This window comes from Synchiropus splendidus, chromosome 1, assembly GCF_027744825.2.
Source record: "Synchiropus splendidus isolate RoL2022-P1 chromosome 1, RoL_Sspl_1.0, whole genome shotgun sequence".
NCBI lineage: Eukaryota > Metazoa > Chordata > Actinopteri > Syngnathiformes > Callionymidae > Synchiropus > Synchiropus splendidus.
In genome coordinates this window covers 13,700,591-13,726,222 of record NC_071334.1, presented here as the reverse complement: position 1 = coordinate 13,726,222, position 25,632 = coordinate 13,700,591, and the positions used below count along the sequence as shown (strand labels likewise).

Here is a 25,632-nt window from a genome sequence, read left to right as displayed (position 1 = left end):
TGCGTTGCGCCACGATATTGTATAGTTAAATATGTTATAAATATGTTATGATGACCACCTGTTTGGACGAACCATTTACTCAATTCTAAACAACTTGAGAGCTCCTGAAACGGTAAATGTCTCCTTTGTGAAATCAATAAAGTCCATCTTCTCTTATCATCTCAAACTACACGGGAGTCCTGACAAGACTTGGTTGGTTTTGTGTGAATTCCATGTGAACAACTATATCATGAATGTGACTAATGATTCAAACAAATGTTGAGCAGCTCTAATCCTGACGCTCCACACCGCACCGACCGTCAACAGCAATAAGATCCGGCAGCAGCCAAAGGTGCTCTCTCTTTCACCACAAAGCAGCAGATGATCTTTGGTTAATCCTCCACTCTAAATGCAAAAATGAACAAAAATAACCTGGTCACAGTTTGGCGCTGGGATTTAGAGACATATTATTGGAAAAATCCTCACTCTATATAATGCGTGGTATTATTTGTGTTCCTGCCGTGTCAGTCCGCTGGGTCAGATATTTTGTGAGCGCATGAGCGCTATTAAACCGCAATGTTGGATGTGAATTAAAGGTTTGAAAGGTCATCGAGGAATTTAGATATGACAAATGGTTTTATTTCACTCGGGCCGACGACGTGCAAATGGAAATATTTGCCACGTTTGCCCTTTTACCAAGTCTGCGCTCCAACAGCTCTATGAACAATGACATGCACATGAACATAAAGTCAGCTGGCGAACCGGATTTTAGTCGTGTAGCCGAACAAACACAATAATGTAAGCACGGCCGAGTCAGGGAATGGTAAAGAAGAGAGTTGTGTTTCATCGCTGATATTTTCTGCGCACGTTCCTCCACTGAGCAGCTGCACAGAGGACTGAGAGCTCTCACTAACATTCCTAAATGATGATCCCAAAATGTTGAACAATCTATTCAAACATGTCATGTCACAGATCCATTAGGCTTTTTCCATTTTTGTCCAACTGCTCACCCATTCTGTGACTGAAACATTGGAATTGTCCATCACTCAACAGGTTTAACATGATACTAAATACATTTTAAACTATTTAAACATAGAAAACAACCTAGTCATTTATTTTATTTTAATTCCCAGGAGTATATATTAATGGCAAAGTCGAAGCCTTACTCAAAGCGACACATTACGTTCTCGACAAAAATAAACCTCCTTGTCTCTCAGTTACTCATGCTTTGACCCCTTCATGCAGCAGAGCCAATATCAACAACACAATGAGCCAACACAGCTCAAGCCACGGCCCAAGCACATTGTGTGCTTATTGAATGGTCCACAACTGGATACAGGAGTTCAAATTCAGCATAAAGCACTCAGTTGGAAAACAGTTCTTTACTGTGTCGAGTGACACAGACCAACACTTTCATCAGACTTAAACTGATAACTATGTTACCAAGTAAAATAAAGACTTGCTGTTTTTTGTTTTATCATCAGGATGGGAAAGAAAAAAAAGACTTCAATCAGGCGAAAAGTCACGAGGGGTCATTGAAATAGAAGGATCATTAAGTACGGGCGTTATGGTGGAAAACTCCATTAGGTTTCAGCATATTTCATGCTAGATTAAATAGCCATTTATACAATCAATAAAAATGTGGAAAAACAAATGTAAACGTAGATAGCACAAAAATAAAAACTCAAAATATTTATAAAAACAAATACAATCTGAAATAGAGGAACTACATTTTAGGATTTTTTTAAATGTAGTAATAAATGCGGAAACATTCATGCCTGATGATTTTCAAAAATGACAAGAAGTCATGAGGGTTTTATATTGATCAAAGGAGTGACAGCTGGTTTCAATAAATAACAGAAAAGAAAAATAATAAAGAATAAAGAATAATAGAAAAATATTAAATATAAATGGAAAGAAAAGACAGCGGGATGTCTTGCAAATTTCAATTAAAATAAGATAAAATGTAAATATAAATTAAAATATAAATGGTAACATCATTAAACTAAAACAAAAAAATAAAATAAAATCCAAACTATTAACAGCTGCTGTTAAATATGATGACAAAAACTGGAAACTATGGTCAAAACATTTTCACCACATTTCACACTGACCATGGGACCAGATAAATACAAAGGGCCACATGAGGCCCCTGGACCGCACTTTGCCCCAGAGTGCTTCAGGCTGGTATTGTTTATGTTTCATCACATGCATCCCTGGCGCTTCAAAGAGGCTCAAACTCGAGCATCAGGCGAAAGGAGAAACGACATCACACAGGTTGTGCTGATAGAATAAAAGTCTGGATTTATTTCCGTTCACCTATACATTAAAACAAGTGTTCCTGAATGCAGCAAGAGAAAACACACAACAGGATGCCAAGCATCGGAGTTGCTCGCGTAGCAGAGGTGTGGCGGTTTAGCAAAGACGTGAACGCTTTCTGACACTGAACATTGGTGGCTGCCTGTGAGGTCGAGGGAGCGTCTGCCGCTGAAGTCTTGAGGTTTTATTCACCTGATCTGTTTTGACTTTCGCTGCAGTGCCATTCCAGAGACACACGTTAAAGCTCTGATTAGTTTAATACCCTTAAAGTGTGTGACAAGTCGCAGCAATCCCTTAAGGAGTTCACCCAAAACATTCAAAAGGTGTAGACCTCTGCAGTCTGCTCATTGCTCTCCACAATAAAACCTGCATAGGTATTCAATGATCAACAAAGCTCTCCACAAACAGCAACGTTCAGTACTCAACTTTTTCTATTTTTTTTTTAAACAGTCCAGCGAATGGCTTAAGTGCTTCCATTAACTGCATTCGAACGCTCACAGTGGAGAGGAACTCCCCAGCACACGTCATGTTCACAGATGTGGTCAGACGCACAACACTCACGGTTGGTTATACAAACAGCAACAACATGAAAACAAAAACACTTTGCTGCATAAAATATACAGATGTATTCACTGATCTTCTGCTTCGTGCTGTCCGGTGCTACATTGACATTAGATGTGGGACTTGGATGTTCACAAACACACAGTAGAGAATGATTTTTTTTTTTCTTTAATAAATGTGTATCCTTGAAACGTGTCACCATCCTGGGCAAATATACACTCCTGAGTCGTAGCCACTTCCTGTGTAATGGAAGCGCGAATGAAGTGGCCAAACAGAAATGACATTCCAATGGAGTAGATTTTTGGGATCGACATGAAAGCTGTTAGTGAAGACAGAAACAAGGAGTGGAGTTCAGACGTGGAGCAATGAGAAGAATATGGGTGGTAATGTACCTTCCGAGTACATCTATTTTTCCTGACCAAATCGATGGCTAAAATCGCAGTCTGGTCAGACGACCGTTTTAGGAAGGCGGGTCGCTGGTAGGGCGCGATGACGATGGACCATGAATGGGCTTAGAAAGAGATGGGATCTTTTTGGTAAAGAAAGGCATTCATACATGAATTTGCCTGAAGCTCAAATCAAAGCTCTCCCTCTTCAAAGCAAAACATGGTCCTGCTGAGGACCTCCTCTGCTTCAACACGTCGGTCAGCCTGTGGTCAGCTCCACCACAGGCCAGGAAACAGCCTCGTCCTATGAATTCAACTGCAGGCCCGCGGACGGAGCCACGGTCTGAACGAAAGCGCGGCAACAATGACGACAACAACAACACACTGGAAGCAGGTGCGGCGATGTGAAATTCGTCCGATTCTGAGGTACTTCTGATAATCACAGCTGAGGACATACAACCAATATCTACAATATTTGGATGGACAGCATATCATCGATACAGTAGAAGCACGGCTAGCGAAAGAGTTTGGCTTAAATTTCGATAAGTTGATTCACTGGTTGGGGTAGTAGCGGTTGACACACCTGAATACAACGCTGCTGTATGAGGATAAAAACATAGAAAAAACAGCACCATTTGAGGTCCGATAGACAGATCAGTATAGAACTGTATGCTGGTAGCACCCGTCAACCAGTAGAAATCTCAGAATGCGATACGGAGACAGAACACAACCACCGATTAACAACAACATTAGCAAAGAGCGACGGTAAATATTGACCCCACGCGCAGACGCCCACCTGTACAGCAGCATCTTTAAGCAGGTAATAAAATTCCTCTAAGATCGATATTATGAACTGAGGCGTTAAATAAGTTGTATATTCTGTACACGTTTAGTAACCGGGTATAGCTTCCTATATATTTTTTTAATATACACATTTAGTTTACAGTCACTGACAAACAAACACCAGAGTAACAATGAGGTAGGACGGTGAAGTTAGATGAAGTAGAACCGGTTTGTGGATAGTATACAAAATTACGGGTACCGTAAGAAAAATATAGACTAAATGTGTTCCTGCTTATTTTAAACCGAGTCGGACGTTGTGTCTGAGGCTCAAACAGTTGTGTGATAGTGTGAAAATGACAAGAAGTCGCCATTTAACTTGTCCAACTCTTGTGAAAATACAGCTGATCCATTTTCCCCACATCAGCCTGTCAAACTTAAAGCTCTTTTCACATCTGTGGGTTGGACAGAGAAATCACCAGTGGAGGTGGATGACTTTTCGACAATTTCAAAAACAGTCCATTGAAATGTCAGGAGAGTGAGACGTGGCACATGTAGGGGATCAAAAGTGCCCACCATCTGAACATTTTTTTTTTTTTGTCCATACTGCAGCACGACAGTTCGAGCACTGGGAGGTCGTCTTTGGAGGGACGAAAGCGGGGGATGATACTATGCCGTTCAAACCCAAACCCGCTCCCTTGTAGGGACCTTTTAAACAGATTGAAACAAATCCGGGTTTAAAAACATACAGTACTTTCATGCAGATTTGATCCTACCAAGATGGTTTTAGTTAAAAGATTATGATCGGTGGCCGTTCTGGACATCAGCCTATGAAGTCGACATTTCCCACCTGCTTTCTTTTCTTTTTTAATTTTTTTTTTTTTTTTTTTAGCTCTATTAATGCTTAAAGCATCGGTTAACCCTTTTGGCATCATACAACAAATCAACAAAACACAAACACAACACGTGACAATGTGTCAGAATTTCAGCGAGTACATGACAGCCATTTTTTTTCAATTCTATTTAACCTCACAACTCGCTTTGTACAAGGGTGGCAGTCGATGGAGAAGGGGGGGGATCTGAGGAAAGACATTTAAATCGATTAAGATTCACATTAATTTCTGACGTTTAAATGTGCAAATCCGTTTTCAGTCACTGTCCTTACGCTCACTTTGGCTCACAGTGACCACTCATCAGTAAAACACATTTGCTCGACACACATTTTCCCCACACAGTTCCAGCATCGCACTGAATTAAAGCACATTTATGCCAGTCAGAGTGCAGAATTTTCAATGGCAGGGGCCCATTTTGTGTTTGCTGACTTCTTGCTTGTCAGTTGTTCAAGTAAGCTATAACTGTTCAGGAGGCCGTGATGCGGCTAAATTCTTGTTCATCATTTTGGGTCAAAAGGGGCCTTTCCCCCTTGAAGACAGCTATAAAATAACCAGCATCTTATCAAACACCCTCAAGTCAGACATGTGACAGAACAACCTATAGCGCAAATCCCATTCTTGCTGTACAAAACAACAAATAAAGTCCTCTAAGGTGCATCATGATAATACAATGATTGTTTCGGTCCTCTATTACATAGATTGTTTTTAAAAAGGACAAAGACCATCATACATTTCTTTAAGATTATTAAAATCGCCTCGTAGTTTAAAGTGCGTAAATGATAAAAGTTGATCGGTCTGTAATGTAAATAGAGATTATTAGCTTTTAAGTGAGGCGCATGGAGATTAGCATGCTTTAAATGTGGAATACTATATTATAGCTTCTGCTCTGTTGTTCAAGATAACTTTGGCTAGGAGACTTTTTTTTCTCATGAGTAGATACCTCAGATCCACCTGTGGATATAAAACTGAACCAAAAAGCTCAAAGACAATTTCAAAAATATATACATATATGTATGGTAAATTGGACGACTCTGACGCAAACCTTTGATATGAAATGTAAAAGCTTGACATGCAACATAAGACGGAACTGAAATATTTGGTAAAAAGTAGAAAAGCATGTGTATCATGTTAACATACATGTCCCAAAAAAAACAAAGAAAAAAGCCTCACAAAAGATTTATCGCAGCTTTCCGAAATAAAAGGAAATAAAACGATGGAGACGATTAAAGTCAACAAAAATATCATTTCGAGTGTGAGGAGGAGAAAGGCTTGATAGGCGGCCCTGCAGCAGATTCACAGTTTCAACACTGCTAGGTCACAGTCGAGATTTCAATCTGCAGCATTTAGTTCCAGCCTGCAGACGGCCACACAAACCATTTTGGATCAAAACAACCGAAAAAGGGACGGGGGGCGGGGGAGTAAACAGCAAACCAATAAAAAGAGTATTTTCAGATTACGGATGGTTCAGAAGAAATTGTCACAGAAGCAACCTTATTTTGTTCCCAACACGTAAAGGGGCCATAGGATGAACGATGTGTCACTGTAGTTCAGGAGTGTTTATGTTGAGAACAGCAAAAACCCCTGGGCTGCGCCACTGATCATGGCAACAGTAGAAATGATTCCTGCCGTTGTGTCAGGATATTTGTTAATAAAGGTCCACTTTTAGTTAGATTTAACAATATTCAGGCGTCTGCTTAAAACACAATAAGCATTTTCAAGACCAATCGTGACATGACTGTGTACCTCCATGTAGAAGTCTAGTGAAAGTAGAGCAGCCTGTCCAACTGAGCGAGTTCACTCACCACAAGTGCTGGTCAACTGATCCAGCCACGTGTTTCTATGGCAACACTAGGGTTAATGACGTCTATGTCGAACGAGGACTACAGTGTTGCGCTCACTTGCAGCTGTATCTGCTCTTAAATGGCGCAACATCTGTTTCTGAGCACAAGCTTTCATTCTATGGCACCTTCAGCTAGAGAGGACCCAGGAAACACCAGCACAGAGGTGTGTCAGACAGCTTCGCCCACAGCTAGCATGGCGGCCGCACAGGGACGACCTAAACTTCCCCTCCACAGTGTATTCACCCGCGGTCAGTCACTCTACTCGGCTCCACGGCGGTAATGCGCATGGAAAATCACACCAAAACCGCCTTCTACATTCTCACAGCAAAGTGCAGGTGAAGTTTCGTCACTTCGGCTTACTATACATTTACAATCACAGCTTGATAGAAAACCCAGAGGCATGACAGTCTCCGGTGATTGCCAAAATCCATTTTAAGGCCTTTCTAGGCATCAAAGTGCCACTAACTGTTGAACAGTCAAATTCTCTGCAAGTGCTGATTCAGAGTAAACGCAGGAATATTGCATCAACCCGTCCTTGTGCTCTCCTGCCCACAGTAAACAACCACCTGGAGTTAAACTCCTCCACTAGCAGCCAACTTTGACACTATGTGTTGACCTTGACCTTAAGACAAGGGCAGCACTGGCTCGACGATGACTTATTTTAGTCTCCTCACGACTTAAGACTCAAGTTAAATCGGCAGCATTGATCAGAGAAAACAGTCACGTATCTAAGATGAAATACAAACAACTTTGCGCTCGGTCGCGTCGCCAAATCCTTTACTTATTAAAAGTTTAAAAACATGTTCTGACACAGAACAATAAGAAATGATCTCACAATCACATCTAATCTCTCTTCTGACCCAAACGCTGCCCTGTTCCCGAGTAGAGTGGAGAGGAAAACACCGTTTCACACCGCGCCAATCCTCCTGTGACCGACCGGTGGCTGCTGGGTGAAGCTGTCTGAAGTCACTGGGAACACTGAGCTATAAGGACGGCGATGGCTCTTTTGTTGAAACCTAACCAGTAGTAGTAGTCAAAGACATAACGGAGCTCTGTGACAAACATCCTCCACCCACCAAGAAGAATCAAGTCGGCGTGGAATCCTCCGGCCAGAGGACGGAGGGAGAGGGGGGGAGAGAAGGCGCTGACGTGGTGATCACTACATGCCATCGTATGTGAAGTTCTCCATCTTGACCGTCTGCCTGATCAGCAACTTGGACTCCCGGCGTTCCTCGTTCTTGATGGACTTGTTGATGTCCATGATCTTCTCGCAGATGTACTTGTTCACTTTAGACAATCTCTGAGTGATCTCTGCGCTGTCCGCCGTCTCCTGAGACACTCGGTCATAGAGACACTCTGAGGAAGGAGCCAGTTTGGGACTGAATTGAAACACATTCCATAGCATGGCTAACATGCATCATTGTGTTTGACAGGCAGCAATATCAAGTCCGGCACAGTCAGTCGACATCTCATTTGATAGATTTTTGGCCTTACCTCGGACAATTTTCAGCTTGCTGGGCGAGAGTGGAGGTTTAGGCAGTGCGTCTTTCTTCTTTTTGGTGGCAACTCCAGTCACGCTACGGTTTTTCAGGGTTTCCGTGCCCCAAATCATCACAGCCAGGTTCTTTGTGAACTTGGAGTCTCCCTGGGTTCGCTGCAGCTGGTGCCACTTCTCCTCCTCCACCCAGATGCCCCCGCCGAGGTGAACCTGATGGAAAGATAGGTGTTGCACCCACCATATTTATGTAACACAACTCATGCGGGGATAAAACTGGTATATACTGGAGCAGGATTTTTCAAACCCAATTGACAGAGAACAGAACATGCGGTGAGTATTTATTCAACAGCGCACCTCATCTAACTTTAACTGATCCGACTCCCCTGAATTACAGCTCAGTGTGAATCCATCATGTTTTGTAATGTTTATAGATTCCAGAAGCTCCTACGGTTTTTCCAATTATCTCCCTTAATTCATCAGGTATTGATATTTCATTATTCAATAACTTCTACAGCAGCTCTTAATGACTCCTCGATCAGCAGTGTTGAAACTCAGACTCATCTTGAATAAATAAGCAATAAGGCTAGAAAGAAAGGTGACCGCTTGGATTTGCCTCAGAAAAGCATGCAGCATTATGACCCCCTGGTTGGGTGGACTGAGTTGCATGAGACATCTGAGTCACTGGGCGCTAAGGGCTAGTGGCCTCAGAGGATCTAAGCTGATGTAAAACCCTTAAACCTAAATGGACCCGGAACACCAAGGGTCACAGGGGCTGAACCGTCTCCTAATAACAAATCCCAAGAAGTCACAACTTTCACCAACTGGGATGCATAAATAAGCTCAGGCCACGGGGTGCCTTTAGGCTGGATTACCTCCACCAGAAACATGGACTGCTCCTCTGTACACACTGCCACTGGACGTTGCATAAGCCTGAACCAAACAGCCCAAGCCGATTGGCAGCTTCAGCCGACAACCCTGGTCATCTAGGTGAGCTAATACAGCAGGGGGGCATCTGTGACTCCCTTACCCTTCGCTGCTCTCTTATCACTCTAAAGTCTTTAGGCCAGCATCCAAAAGGCTTTTCCTTGTGTGGCTAATGTGCTTTAGGCTCACGTCCAGCAGCTTTTTTACTGCCCTTAAATTAGACAAGATGATTTTGGTCCTCCTTTTCCAGTGAAGACATTTATTCCTTCCTTCTCCTCCCTTTCACCTCTTGGACCCCTCTCACTCTCTCACTATGGCTAACCTGTCAGTCACTTGAAATTTCTCTGGTGCAAATAATTAATACGGGGTCCCTGATGTAGGAGAGTTCTAATTTGCAAGTGTTCTTCACGCATGAGGTGGCAGCAGGCCCCAGAGCTTGTAGCACCAATTGCACCCGTCATCAGAGACAGGATGCCGGTTGACTTACAGCAGCGCGGAGAGTAAAGAACACTAACAGGCTAATAAACACTGATGATGCGGCCTGGGTTTGCAAGGCCAATAATAATCTCCTCAACCTTGTTTACTTGCTGGCGTAGGGCAGGCCGGTAGTGGGGGGTGGGGGGAGGGCTGATCAGCTATGACTGCAGGCATCCAGGTTCATGGCTGCGAAGAGCACATGCTGCATCTCCTAAACAATCAGGCCACTATCAGTCGTCCAGAGTTGGAGGGCATCAGTGAAATGATAGTGCAGTTTCAAACCACCAAGGCCGCGTGGGTGGCATGTCATCTTTGGCAAAGCACTGTTAGCAAAGCTATACAGCAACATGTCAACCAACCGGACGTTGAAATGCATTTATTCATGTTTGGCAAAGAAACAATTACCATGTATATTAGTTTGAATGTTAAGTATGTTTACTCTCATGAGCACGTTCTTTCGTTGATTTTAAATATACATTCAACCAATCAAGTTTTACGTGCGCATCTCAGCTAGCTTCACACTAAAAACCCCACCAGAGCAACTTTGAAAAGTTGCTCGGTTATAGTGGCTGGAGAAACAGGATGATGCAGGAGTAATAGGAGAGGCTTGAGGTCTCCTGAGACAGTTTAACCTTCAGTTTTGCTTGTTGCATTTTGGGATAGGAATTACCTACAAGGAGTAAGAAAACACCAAAGTAAAGGAGTAAGAAGTAAACTTTGTCTCATAGGGAAAGTTGCTTTTGCAAAAAAGAATGTCCTTGTTTGTGGACAATTATTATTCAATATGCTGTTATCAATAATAATTTGACGAAGCTGAAGACATGGTATGTCCACTAGAATGTGGCTTGTAGATCGACATGTTAAAAAGCAAAGTCCCATGGTGCTGTAAGGCAAAATGCGATCTGCACATATGTGAACGGGGCATCAATGAGGTGAAGGTAAATTCTACCTGACTGAGAAAAAAACCTGATGAGGTTCTTGACCAACAGCAACTTAGAAATAGTCCACGAAAGGAAGTAGAACCTAAGAAAGAGGTAGGCACTGCCCATCATCACTTGCAGGAGGCTTGTAATGCACATAGGAAAAGTTACTGGAGTCGACCTCCGTAGTTTTAGGCTCCAGATAAAGGGGAACACCCTCAATGGCACGCCAGGACAGGTGTGGCACTCATTCATTTGAGTACTTGTCAATACGAAGTACCAATACGAGTAAATTAATAACTTCATGACAACCTTTTTTTTCCCCAGCAAACGTTCCTTAAACAAACACTGACACCGCTACCACAGACTGACTATGAGCATTTCAAGTTTAGCCAGGGCAATCTATGTACACTGTTATATGTAATATCTAAGATCCTGGTACTGCATACTAGCTTACATATGCAGTGCTCTGTTCTCTTGCTTATTGCGGGGGTTGCGTCCCGGGACCACACGCTAGTTGAAACTCCGTGGGAGAAGCAGTGGCATAATGTAACCCCGGGTTAGCATGCAGTAGTGCAGATCATCAAATACAATGAGAGTCTCAGTAACTACTGTCCTAAGAGTGTTTTCTAGAATTCAACACATTAGAAACTACACTGATGAAAACACATCATGTATCTGAGGCGTTTCTCTCACAGCAGAAGGAGCCGGTCAGAAATTAGCTGACCGAAGGCGACACGTCTGGAATCTCATCAGGGCAAATGCAGGGGTGGAGCTCAATTCATTGAGTTTCTTGTGTTAAAAGTACAATTAAAACGATCATATACTCTAGCACACTCTGCTTTGGTGTCAGGTTTCCCACAATGCTGCATGGCTGCAGTACAAGTCGAAACGTTTTAGCTGCTCTTCTCCAGTAAAATGCGAACAACGCCTCCATATAGACATTTTCTGGATTCGCGTCACGTTTCACTGGCTGATTTCTTTTCTGAATGATCCACGGTTCTGCGGGGCTCTGTAAAAAATAGAACCATCATCGATTTGATGCGGAACAGAGGTTTCCACCGCGCCACACAATGGGGAGCCGCTAGCTGCCTAACGTACTTCCCTGCAAGTAAGAGCGCGGCAAAAGTGGCCAGTATCGGTGCGAGTACCGATCTTGGTATAGGGACATCCCTACTCACAATTATGCCTCCAATACTTTTAAGTCACCGATTTACTCCATAGACATAAAAACGAAGTTCATCTCAGCACGAGGACTCTGGAATTGGATTTTATTAAATGCGCCGCTACTGAAACATTTGGCTTGAAAAATCTCTGCTGCTTTCTAACTGGCCACTAAGGAGCCGTGGTGAAGAGAGGTTTCCTCAACAAACTTCTCTGGATGTCAATAAACTGAATCCCACTGACCTTCCCATCGTTGCAGGTGTACACTGTTCTGGGAGACGGTGAGTAGCTGGAACTGGTGTTGGCTTCTTCCCTGCATGATTCCTGGGACTCAACAATGGGCTCCACCACTTCAGCCTTGATTGTCTGAGTGCCATTGTCATGCATAGGCTCTGAGGGTGACACCAAAAACATAGTCAGTATCAGAGAGAATGTCTTTTCAGGATTGTTATGCGGTGCTTGATCCATGCAAGGCTGTAGAGTACACCTTAATCCCTCTACTACCTCCCAATAAATATCATTTTAGCCCCATTGTACTGGAACAGCGCGGTTTGTTTTCTCTTCAGGCTTCAGCCTCACATCCCTGTGCCTGGAGATGGATGGTTATTTTAGACCAGTGACTAAGCTGGCTTGGTGGCTGGCCACGCTAAGCTTCAATGTAGCTGATGAGTTTTAATATCAGGCGGTGCACTCTCTCTCATGCCCAAAAGCTCACCAGGGCACTCTAATCTTTAGCCACTCCATTAGATGGACTAGCCACTAGCAACTTTGTCTGCACTTCTAAAAGAGGAGCTGACATTAAAACCAGTATCTGGCACTCAACCGTTTGTTTCTCCATGTGATGCAACCGTCATTGACACCTACCCTCTGGTTGTTTAAATTGATCACCTACAGATAATTTGAGCTTGTTAATGAGCGTCAAACCTTGTATCATGATTATTTGGAAACGTGGTTTAAATCAAAAACTGACAATAATTAAAAATGGTTCAGTCCCTTCACTTTCAGTATTTGCATGGTACATATAGTTTGCATGCGCCATTTACACTAGAGCTGGGCAATATGGTGAAAGATGTTTTTTCCATAAGATTCAATCTCAATTAACCTGAATTTTTTTAATACTTGTTTTCAATCATTAATTAAAAAAAAAACAAAGAAAGAAAGAATACTAAATGTTAACGTTAAAAATAGGGAAACACTACATAACAAAGCACATAAAACAATCTACACTAAACAAGCGTAGAAAAATGACAGTATAACAACAAAGCAACTAAAGTTAAGTAAATCTAATAACATAATAGCCTGCACACATTCGCACACTGACCAAGTCCGAAGTGATGTTGCGTTACGCTGCGGTGGAACCAGTTGGCTTGGTGGCTAAGGCGACTAAAAGACTCATCATCGGCAGCAAAAATGGCCAAAAACACCAAGGAACCCCCAGTCTAATAGATAAGTTAAATAAATGCCCTCAGTTTTACTACCAGGCATTGAAAAAGGGATCACGAGGTGGTCACCAAGGAGAGGTGTATCCAAGTACACAATGGAGGAACAGGCAGATGGCCAACAATGTGGATCAGGGGTCACCAAACTGTTCCAGAAGTGGCAGCAGTGGGTGCAAATTTTTGTTCCAACCAATGGAACGCACACGTAGCTTCGCCAATCTGGGGTCTGAAGATTGTACAGTAATAAACTAAAAACCCCACACCCATCCTGGAACAGTTTGGATACCCCTGTTATAGGAGTAGATTGTCAAGAAAATGTTGACTTGTCTCCCAGGCCTTAGGTACAATGCCACCGTGTATGTGTACAAATGGCATGAGAATATTGATGTGCAATTTACAATTTTACACTTCAGACAGGATTAGACTAGACAATCATTCTTCCCTCAATGGATGTATTCACCCAGAGTGATGCGGTCTCCTGCAAGTGCAGCTAAAGGTGCACTTCAAAACCTGATCAATGCCTTGTCTTGCTAGTCTTTTGGAATGACCAGTGAAGCGTCTTTCATTTAAGGGTCTAACTTGGGGAATCTATAAGACATAGGAGTGGACAGAAGCTTAAAGCTGATGCATATTTTGTGGTATCTGATCTGTTAAATAGATCACTGAGACATTACAACAGAGTTCTCAGTTGGAATCAAAGAAGCATCTTCAAACTCCTTAAACCAGATGGTGCTGTCTTGTTTGTTCAACCTTGAGGGCTTAGAATTTCATTCCAATGTGTCTGATAGCACAACTAAAATACCTGTGCCTATTTCTGTAAGAGAAAAAAAGTCGGTATTAACCCCCAACTCAAATATGCAAATGATTGTTTTAAATTAATCAAGTTAACAACGTACAATAAATGATAATGGTTGTGCATGGGCTCCTGGATGGACGTGAAATCATGATTTGTGTTGTTTCCTAATAGTTTTCAGTTAATACGCTCGTATTTATTTACTTATTGTTAACTCATTTGGTCTTAAGTTAAATTGTAACAGGGCTGGGTTGTCAATCAAATATAATAATAAAACCCATGAACGTCTTTTTAAGAGTGGCATGTGAACTATTACAAGTGTCTTTATATTCCTGTGAACATCTCCAAATGAAATATAGAGAAGACCTTTCATTCAGAACGTGAATTCCCATAAACATGAATAGATTTTAGATAGGTTTTTATAGTGGCATTCAGATTTTGACTGAAATCAAAACAGAGGAAAAGCTCTGTGCATGAGTGCTCCTGGTTTCTCACCACTGCCCAGTCTCATGAGAAGAACGTCCTGCAGTCGTCGATTGAAGTCCCTCAGCTCTTTGACCTCTGTTAACAGGCTTCCATATTCCTTCAGCTTCTTTGCCTGCTGAACCAGTTGCCTGCGGGTTCGCTCCAGATCCTGCTGCAACCTCCTCATTTCCTCTTCCTGTTGCCTGTAGCTGTGGACCAACTCTTCGTAAAGAACTCGGGGAACCACGGCGGCTGCAACTTCTGATACACAATCCCTGTCCACTTCTAAATGCTGCTGTTGTTGCTGTTGTTGTTGTTGTTGTTGCTGGTGATGATGATAGTTTTGCTGATGCTCGCCCTCCATTTCGTCATCTTCATCATCTGCATCCTCTCCCTCCTCAGCCAAACGATCCTCATCTAGATCTTCTTCTCCCTCCATGTAAGAGTTTGCAGCGTTTCTCTCTAGACGGGCCACTACTGCTGCCAAGCTTTTTGAGGAGTTGGAAAGTGGCCGGCCATGATCATGAGACGGGGCCTGTGTTAAGTAAACACAGACAAGACTTACAAACATAGCAGTATGTTCACACAGTGTATGTACAAATTTTACATACTCTGCACCACAATTACATCCAAACATTTTTCAATGCAGAGTGAATCTCAGAAGAACTGAAAGGAGTTACTGAGCACTTTCATGAGCCGCTCAGAGGATTTGTCTGTGAAAGGGCAGCTGTCCAGAGTGCTGAATTTGTGTTAATCCAGCATATGGTAAAAATAGTGTGAGGGCTTTTGGGTGTAAGCCAGGTTTATGGAGAACTTAAAATGTGCTGATATAAATTACATTTGAAAAATAATAATAATAATGATCATTATATCACACACACACACACACACACACACACACACACACACACACACACACACACACACACACACACACACACACACACACACACACACACACACACACACACACACACACAAATATTGTTTTCACACAACTATCTATTATTTGCATTATTGTTAAGTGAATCTGCAGTTCTGGCTAGTTGTGCCTAATTTCACAGGTTCACTCACTTGAACTTGTTTTCCCAATTTAAGACAGATGACAATTTTTGCTTGCCTTAAACATTGTTGTTATTTTTGGAAAAAGAAACCTCAATTATAGTTTAAATTACAAAATTAACTACAGTAAATATTTTGTATACACATTGGACATAATAAGATCTAAATGTATTATACAGACACACAACATGCGCAACAATTGAAGTTTAAGAGTTTGAGCAGAACAAAGTAGTCAGATCAAAAGATGTTACACAAAAAATAAGACATTTATGACATACCTTTCTGTGCCTGAGGGGCGATCTTTCCTCACCAAAACTGTTATCAACAGAGTTTCCTGAATTCCTGAAAGACATCTTGGGAATTTTCATCTTCTTTTGCATTATACTGTCTTCAAACTCCTCTACAGAATCTGTAAAGCAGAAATTGAGTGAGACAGGAAAGCAGGTGGAAACAAAAGTACAGGAGTGGAAGTACGAGCTACATACAGGATGATGCTCATCCTTCAGTCCACCCAGGCTCAGATTGTCTGACAGTGAGCATCCTAAAAAGTACACTTGCTGCTACCTTACATCTAACAGGAACATTGAAAGTAAAAGTGGAGTTCTTCAGAGTGCTGTGGTGCTGGTTCCTCTTCCACTGAAAAAGGACTTAGTAAGATCGGATAACTGTGGCAGACCAGACAGCTCACAATCAGGGATTAGTAAAGCCGCTGGTTAAAGATCGAGTCAGCATCAAAACCAGCAGGAATTGGAACTTATAATAACACGCTACGCGGCGTTATAACACGATTAATGTTCACACGGAGATTGTTTTGCACGACCTGCAGTGAGATCTGATGGACCACTGCAGCACCGCAGCCATACAGACATTCATCGAAAGTTTGTCACGATAAGCATCCAAACACGCCGTCCATTACATGCTATTCGAGTAAATAAAACGATGACATCCCCGGGAAATGCGTCTTTCAGGCTCGCTAACGTCTTGGGTGCGGAAAACAGGAAGCTAGCAGGCGTTAGCTTGATGTTGTAAACAACCTTAGTGGGACGGCTAACGTAGCATGTCACGTATTTGTAGCGAAACACGCAGCGACTCGATGTAAACACGCGACACATGACTCCGGGAACATGCTATTATGTGGTGTTAACATTCCAGAAACGCTGTCACGGGCGCACGGTCGAAAACAACACTTATCTTAGCACGTCTAACTAGCATATGCAGCTAGCCGCAGCCGAGGACGCTGCTGCGTGTCAGATTCCAGCTGATCACGTCCTGACAGGCGGACAAAAGGACTTGGTGTGACACGTTCGCCACATCCACCGACACCCGCGAAACTTCAGCAGACTGCTGAAAACGGCGTTAGGAGGCGGAAAAGTGAGGGGCAGAGAGAGCGTCTTACCTGCAAGGGCAAGGATCTGTGCTTGGCACGGCTGGCCTGCGCTGCCATTCTCCTCTGTTCTGTGAACCACATACACCTTCTGATGATCAAAATCTGCTCTGTGCAGAGGTCTGAAGTCGGCCACACTCGAAACGGGCAACGCGCAGCACCTGGCGTCTTCAAAGAACCGGACAAAAGCGTACATTGTTTACTTGTCTTTGCTCCTGCACTTTGGGTATGGTTGACACTTTTCCCTCACAAAGTATTAAAAAAAATATACACATAGAAGAGGAGGATGATGGAGTCTGCGCTCGGCTACTCATGTCTGGTCCACATCATCAGTGCAGAACAGGAAGGCGTAATTAATGGATGAAATATCAAGTCAAGCTCAAATTTAAATTGAATTTTATTTTATTTTCAAACAGAACTATCAATATCTTGGGTATACATTGAGTTCATTACATTTTCAGAAACGTTACTATTACTATATAATAAACAAACTGAGACTTAGGATAGGTGTTCTTACTGTTAAAAAACTCAAAAGTACAAACTGCATTTGTACTTTTGAGTTTTTCAGTTATTTTGAAGCAGTGTATTCACATGGTTATAGGAGAGAATCTGCACTGACAAGTGACTGTTTTCATTTAAAGACATTATACTTATTGGTTTCCCTTCGGTTGGTTGGCATGGTTTCCCTTTGCACAAAGTTCAAGTTCATTTTACTTGTGAACAACAAGTAGTAGTGTTGTTAACTAAAAAGTGCACAAATGTAATATTTCTTCACACATTGTACAGTGAGTTTACTGAAGTACACTTTCAAGTACACAACAATGACACTATACTCTTCTATACACTACTAGTGTACTAGGCAGATATGGCACCTCTTGTCGACAGTACATTGAAGTTTTCCAAAGTATACTTCGCAAGTTGTACATGTTGCAGTTACACTTATTTACGTTTGACTCGATGTATAAAGTAAACTTCAAGTATACTGCCTCCGTTTCAGTATGAGAAGGAAACTTGACATCAAGCATCGATTTACTTGATGCTTGATGTTGAAACACATCTTTTAATAAAATGACATGTCCTCCTCTTTTCATTACAAGCAAGTAGCACTTATGAACACTGGCTGTTAAAGCTGGACTCAAGCCAGTGGAGACTGTTTTTGTTCCGCTTCGGTTGCAATAATTGAAAAGTTGCTTTACAATAAACACCTCCTTCATCTATAAAAACTTTTAAAAAATGACTTGGAAGATTTTAGCTGTTTGTGATTAAGCTTGAGTCTTACATGTCAGCGAGTCCTGGATCAAAGCTTTAAAACTTAGTTATTAAGTGTCTGAACTTAAAAGTCCATCCAGGCTTCATAATTAATCAAGAAATTACTGGGCTTACATTTTTTTTTAATTTATAAGCAACAAATGTTCAGTTCCTCAGTCAAGAAAGTTATGTCGTAAATAAAAGGTCACTCCTTACCGATTTGCTATACATAAGCTCTACTGTTGTAACTTTTATTTCTTTCCACAACACAATATTTTCTTGAACTAAAATTATCTTATGTACTTTTAAAATGCAAATATATTTCAGAGATTTATAGTTTTATAGAATTATAGTTGAGGGGTGGAAAAACAAAACAACAACAAAAAAACAACATTGATATATGATATTAATATACTTTTTTCATTGCCTTGATAACATTGAATATTATATAATAATTTTTTATTATTATTATATACTAATATCCCAGAATCTTTTTTTTTTTTACATTTTGACAGGCGGCGATGATCTTGTGCTGATGCAGTCTCTCAATCACGGAAACAATGTGACCCCAAAACTTTGCTGACAGAAGGTGCAACAAACTTCTTCTCCGCAGCAGGAAACTCTGATGTGCTTTGTTTTTTTTTTTGTTTTGTTTAACTATCACTCATATATTATTTCCAGAAGTGCATGATTGATTTTCTATTGTTAGATAAAGAAAAAAAGAAAAGTTGCAATGATCAATAGTATCAAATTGCACCAGGAATAGTATCACAATACAAATGGAATCAGCACCCATGTATTGGGATTAAAAGCATGTCGCCCGAGCCCTAACATATACATTATGATGTGGTAGCACTTCTGGTCAAATTACAGCATACGAATGGATTTAAGGGACAATATACATCAAGCATGTCTGATGTCTCTTATTATGAATTGAGAAAGAAATTATTAATATTATTAATGATCTTTTCTGTAATTAAGCTTCAGTCTTTTTGTTGTAAAAAAATAGATGATTCATTTGACATTTTCATCTTCAAATGGCATTTAAAGCTCAGTCGTGAATAAATGAACAGTAGTCACATGACACGTCTGACATTTTTGACTTGGTGACAGTGATGGACACTAATGAGATGAACTTTCTTTTAACGTTTATTAAACTTTAGACATGCATTTTTCATCATTTGACCAAAAATTCACATCATTAAAATGTCAACGCTTAGGAAGTACAGCTTTAAAGTGAGCAGGGACCTGCGTCTTGTCTGTGTGGCGGCGATAAAGTTAAAAACATTAAGATCAGTTGATGATTCTGCACTGTCTTGAGGCTCGAGAGAGTTTGTGTGAGTAGTGGCAGGTTAACTGTCACCATTCTTTGGTTTTTCAGTAGCCATTGATGTCGGTCGACTCCCGCCTCAAGTCTGTGCACTATCGTGAGGTAAGGTTTTTTGTGTCTTATAGTTTAGAACATCGCTATGCAGTGCCTTCTCAAAACTTCCAAACTGAAATTTCATATTGACATCGCATTCTATTGCTGTCTCAACAGTGGAACATCAAACAGTCAGGGTAATTGTCTCTCTGCATGTGCCTTGTAATGGCTTTGCAGCCTGTCTGGATTTGAGACAAAGTCTTCGTCTATTTATTTTTTCTTTTAAACGCAAGCCACCATAAACAGGAAAACAAACGGCGAAAGCCTGCTGAGCTCTTATCTCCCTGCCACTGACTGAATTCACATGTTGAAATGAAAGGACGCACATTGTTTCGAAATGATGTGTAATATTTTGAACTAGTTGATGCAGTTTTAACCCTAAATTCTCTAAAGACAAAAATAGATCCTCCAATGACTGACAAAGCAATTGGAGGCCATGGTCAGCCTTATTGAGGATTCCTAAGAGAAGAAGCTCCACTGCGGTGGATGAGGAGATCAGAAACATGCGCAAGTAAAGTTTGAAGTATAAGTGAAAAGGTATGGGTGTTACATGAGATGCAATGATGTGGAATAACTATACAAGGATAAAGATGTACTGTATGATTCTCAGAAGAGATCAGAAGAACATATTGTCGTCTTTGGGACACTGAAGGACATGCATCTTAGTGTGTTGTGAGATCAAGAACAAAGTGTGAGGTCAAGCAGCCCAGCAATAAAACAGCATAAAAGTCTGTGTGACACTGGTTTTGTGACACTTGGTCATGTTGAGATTTTGAATTTCTTCATTGGTGAACACCGTCCTGTATGGCCAACATTGTTAGCTGAGCCGTAGGTATAACTGCAATGACGGTGCTATTGCTTTGTTGCATCTGCAGGCCCGATTGATCAGTCGAGACTTTGAGTCAGGACAGCAGCCAGACATCATGTCCTTCCTATTAGTTCCGCAGTGCCAGGCTCATCTATCTTTATTGGTCATCCATTAGCCTGCATTAAAGGGAGACACCAGATAATAGCAGTAATGATGCTGATGATGGAATTAGACTGCCGGTGCACACGTCACCAGTGCAGTGTGGTTCCTGGAATCAGGAAGAACTGGTGCGCACAGATGGACATGGAGACATGAAGAGATCAGGTTAAAACGTGAGCATTATTGCACCGCAACGTGACACACATAAATAAAGAGAGTTCAGCAGGAGGTCTTAGAATCGGAGGGATAAATGACTGGGTTTGATGTGTTTAAATTAACTTCATGGCACGGTCGTTGGGAAGGCAGCACCTGTGCCAATCTGGAGGACGGACAGATGCCGGTACAGGTGCGTGGATGATGGCGTTTGGCAGGATGGAGCATCAGCCCGAGAACTAACACGCAGACTGCCGAGCGAGCCTTGTGACAGTATCAGGTATTTGATAGTCAGAGCGGAAATGTTATTAGGGCAACTTCTCAGAAGGATAAAGAAATGCACGAGGCAAAGTACAGATAAGGATGTCAAGATCTGAGACGACAGATTGAGATAAACGTTTATTTTCTGTCAGCGTCTGTCAACAGAGCAGGATACTGCAGGTCTGCCTGGTGTGCCGGCCTCCTGCTCTCTTATTAGGCCTTTAAATTACAGCCACATCAATTGCTAATCAACCGTGAGGAAGGCATTCGCCGATTTAAAGGCCATGAAATGAGCAGCACAGTTTCATAAAAGCGCATCAGTTAATCATGCCGTGAGGCTTGGAAATAAACCTTTGAGTGAACGAAAGCCTGGGAAAATAAAAGCACAATGCATCCCTACTGTGAATAAATCCTTCATTAACTATTTAGAGTGGTATCAGCGCCCGCCCCGCTGCCACGCTGGGCAGATTCAGTCGTCTGCCCGCGGACATCGATCCTCCTCAGAAGTTTCATGACCACCAGAGAAATGCTGATCATATTTCAGCAGCAGTCAATTACATTCATTAGAGACGCTCTCCCTCCTGCTGCGCCTCCGTATCGATCTTGTTCATTTAGGCCGACTAGAGAAGAGACTCACTAGATCGCATTATTTACAGAGGTAATAACAGTTTGAAGAACACAAACATGGCGGCGTTCAAGCATCAAACGTCACACACAAATGAAGAAATCGTAAAAGCTGGGTGGCAAAGAGAACACTTCTTATGTCTTTAACGCTGTCTCTTCTTCTCTCATCTCCACTTGCCTGACAGACAGGTGAGATACAGCACATGGCTGCTGGGCAGACTTTGGTCTGGTGGAATACAGCTTATATAACAGTATTTCCCCATTTCCTTTTCCCTCCCTTTGCTTCTTTTACTGTTTCCTCCAGGGCGGCTGTCAGACAGAGTTGGAGCCAAACAGAGAACTTCTCATCGCTGATGTAACTGACAGCAGGGAGCCGCTGGGATTGGCCGAGCAGCCGTAAACTGCCGTTTTGGTGAAGGAGCAGCCGGGCTCGCAGGTGCAGCGTCTGACAGATAATAGCGGATAAAACGCAGTTGGTTCAGCTCTGCTCCGTCGCCGGGGGACCGCTACCTGGGGTGGTGGTGAGCGGGGTCAGATAGGGGTGGCGCACCCGGGGACACGGAGCTGTCAAAAATAGAATCCCTAGTACAGCGGGCCACCCAGACACTGCCCTGTCTGCTGATAGGAAGGTCACCATCCAACTCAACACAATGTATGATTCTGTCACAGGATGCACAATTTATTTGGAACAGCAATCCGAATAAAGGCACAGATGTGATGAACACAAGTACAACAATCATTTCACATTCATTTAACATGGAGTCCACCTTCACAGCTGCTGCATGGATGTGAAGCAAACCCTCAATATCAGTCGTCAAATTCAATCACCAGGGTCAAAAAACAAACACGGAAAATGGAATATCTCATCAGTGAAGCGCTCTAACAGCTGCAGCTCTGTACTATGTAATTCTTATCGTTTCTGAAACACTTTATTTAATGATATTGATGGGCTAGATGAGGCCTGTGGGCCTTTAGTTTGACACGGAATATCATGACAGGATTCATAACAGCAACACAACTGAATCATATCTAAGTATTCCAAGTTTTGTTTTTTCCCCACCTGTAATTCAGAATTTCAAAAATACAATAAACTAAAATAAAAAGTAATTTCTAGAAGAAAAAATGAGGTTTTCTTAGCAGCAGGTGTGAATGGTTAGAGGGTTTCTCATGAGCTCACTTGACACACAGATGGTTCCTAATTATTCTTAGCTCAGCTCATGAAAACAAAGCCAGATCGCCAGAATATTGGTGCATTATTCCTCTATCTCAATGCCATTATTTCACAGACAGAAACAAATTCCATTTCTTTAAGCCGTCAAAATATTGCTGATACCAATATATTTGGAGAACGACACTGTGCAACTCGGCAAGATTAATTCTCACCTGCAACTAAGCCGGCAAACCAACTCCGACACTGTGACAATAGCTTTGACAGCAATTAAACCTTGAGGCTTGACAAAGTAAGTAGCATTGTCTTTTAGTGTGTGAGGATGGGAAGCAACACCTGACAGCTTGAAGGATGAAACATCACAACTCCAGGGAACAGTCCAACCATTACCTCTTCTTCCTAAGAGTGTGCACGGATGTGGTGTGGTTAAATTGCTATTGTGGCTTTAAAATTTAGCTGAGTAAACTGCCAAATATTTTTTACTCTCTTGAGTTGGGTATTTGGTTTTAGAGATTGCTGCTTAGATGATATAAAATGGGCTGCTGGAGAGTGAGCAAACAAGTTGACCAGATAGTCATTACGTGTAATTTGAACCGATTTGGTACTGATACCTGCTAGCTGGGAATCAACGGTACTCATTTTTGTTTATGCAGTACGAAATGTTAAATTGTTTAATCATATACATATAAATATATATAAAAATATCATCCTTTTTGCATTGACACATGTATTTCTGTTTTTCTTTTACATGACTTGGCATGCTGCAGCATGGACTGAAATCATTCAGCACCAATAAAAGTATTAAATTTGGTACTTATACATATAATGGATGAATAAATTAATAAGGAACAAAATGAAAAAAGTGCAAGGATCTAAGGAAAATGATTATTTCGTGGGCACATCAAGAAGAAAATAAAGTCTAAATGTCTTGACACTGACAGCGGATGGAAACCAGAGTTTAGAGCAGGAGCTGAAACTGGACAATTAAAAGTAGAATTTCCCTGAAGGGATGCATAATTTATACATTTGTGATTAATGCATACCATCCTCAGCATACATGCCCAGCAGGCAGACATAAACGCTGCGCACGTAGATCTGAGCCAGAGAGGACGCTGACAATGACCTTTACTGGACTGTGAGTTTCCTCCAGAAGATAAGACCTCCTGAAGTTTTCATGACTGGCCACGCCAAATGGTCGCACCGCAGAGTGGCAGGTGGTGGAATTAACATTTTATCTGATTGGGAAAACTTGAATGTGGAGTCTATATGTTCCAAGTCATTCGGTAGCGAAACGCGCGCACACACCCGCACAGAGTCCGAAAACTCAATTCAGTAGCCATAACACTGAGACAGAGTGGCATCAACCTCTATTATCTAGTCCCTATGCTGCTAACACAAAAGGCTCCCTGGAACAAAAATCCAATCAGTTCTTTCTGGGAGGATTTGCTCCACAGCAGTGCTCAGCAACACTGGTGGCTCGGCTGGTGACAAAGAAATAATCTCAGAGCCCACAGCCTGTTCACGGCCTGTTTACAGTCTTCATCGCATCGCCCTTTTAGAAAAAGGACAGGCTGAATCCCGGCTTCAGTGTTGTCATTTACTGTCCTCTCAGTTTAGCATTTTCTCTCTTCCTCTTTCAGCTTGTGAATACATGAAACACATGGCTGCCTGTGTGTGCCGGGCGTGAAATTAACGTATTTGCCATGCGGCGAATATTTACTCTGAGCATTAGTAATACAGGCTCCATTACAAAGAACCTTCAGGCGTGTATGCAGACAGGTTTTCTTTTTAATAACTGTTTGCTGACAAATATTTTCCAAATATTTTCAATATCCTGCTGCCCCTCTGTCCTCTCCGGGCTCCTCCACCTTTTGTCTCCTGTGTCTTTGTCTGGTAAATTATAACAATTCATTCACATGCTGCTGCATATTTAGCGATGCTCCTGAGAAGAATTCTGCAAAATCAACTGGAAAATTCTTGATATGAGGCATCTGCCCCCCGCCTTTCTTCCCCCCCTGCCTCCCCGCCACCAATCTTTCATCTCCCCCTTTGTTTGTTTTACTTTTGTTTTACCCACATGAAAATGGAGGCATAGTAACCCATAATGAAGGAAGGAGATGAATTATGCAAATTGGCTGAGAAGGGATATAATTAGGGCAATAATGGGAAGTCTTGTTTTCACAGCTGCTCGTTTACACAAAAGCCTGACAAGACTTATATAAATAATGTTCTTCCCTATTATTTTGCTCCCTCTTTCTCAAGGTGCCAAATTTAAAACTAATATTCTACTCAGCCGGAGACGTGAACAACAGCGGGTCAAAAGGTCGTCACGGGCCCAAGCGCAGTCCAAAACCAGACGGAAATAGATGGGGAGAATTCGACATTCGGGGGTGGTCCCAAGTAGGAGCAAACCAGGGACAGACCAGGGCACCTTTATCTGGGGGAGCAGCACGAGCGTTTCCCCGTGTGTTTCTATTAATGTGTGTGGGGAAAGTGGCTACTCTGGTTCTCCAGTGTAGCTGCAGGAGTCAGCCTTCTGCCTTGACTGGACTTTTGAGTCAAATGTTTTCCATCCCACTGCAATTCCTGACCTTATTTGCCATGAGCTTGACTCAAGGTGGCCCGTGTCAAAGGTGTGTAGCCCCTTCGATCAAGCTCACGCTCACATCAAGTGCAATACAAACTAGCAAATGACATCAGTTTTGAATGTGCAAGGCAGTTTGGGGAAGTGCAGCCTACATTATCAGGAAATGCAATGGGAGCGGAAAGGTGATTCAACATGCAACACGGAAGACAGACTTCTGCGTCACTCTGGGATGAAAACGTCCACTTGACAGCCGTCAATATGTGACGTCTTAGAAGTGAGAAGAGGCTGGAATAACAAATGTGGGAGTTTTGAGCTT

At 42.1% G+C, this 25,632-nt stretch overlaps 2 protein-coding genes across 3 annotated transcripts in view; both read right to left on the bottom strand.

Moving 5' to 3' along the window:
- The window catches only part of agbl4 (AGBL carboxypeptidase 4), a 238,795-nt gene that overhangs the window by 63,638 nt on the left and 149,525 nt on the right, over positions 1–25,632 (bottom strand). The gene's annotated exons all lie outside the window — the stretch shown is intronic.
- Positions 1,973–24,711, bottom strand: bend5 (BEN domain containing 5). 2 transcript variants are annotated; one of them, XM_053876106.1, is made up of 6 exons: positions 16,898–24,711; positions 15,780–15,910; positions 14,470–14,974; positions 11,986–12,134; positions 8,254–8,467; positions 1,973–8,115 (listed from the first exon to the last, which is right to left on the bottom strand). In XM_053876106.1, exons 1-6 carry the CDS (start codon positions 17,079–17,081, stop codon positions 7,919–7,921), a joined length of 1,380 nt encoding a protein of 459 aa, XP_053732081.1. In that variant the 5' UTR covers positions 17,082–24,711; the 3' UTR covers positions 1,973–7,918. The 2 variants fall into 2 exon arrangements, with proteins under 2 accessions (XP_053732081.1, XP_053732089.1); XM_053876114.1 differs by lacking the exon at positions 16,898–24,711 and adding an exon at positions 15,987–16,883 and having other exon boundaries at positions 1,975–8,115.

Coding starts and splice junctions, on each gene's coding strand:
- bend5 (XM_053876106.1), bottom strand. CDS start 17,081: ATGTACGCTTTTGTCCGGTTCTTTGAAGACGCCAGGTGCTGCGCGTTG. Junction 15,911..16,897: donor ACAGATCCTTGCCCTTGCAG/GTAAGACGCTCT, acceptor TCTGCTTTACAG/ATTCTGTAGAGGAGTTTGAA. Junction 8,116..8,253: donor CAAGCTGAAAATTGTCCGAG/GTAAGGCCAAAA, acceptor CTCCTTCCTCAG/AGTGTCTCTATGACCGAGTG.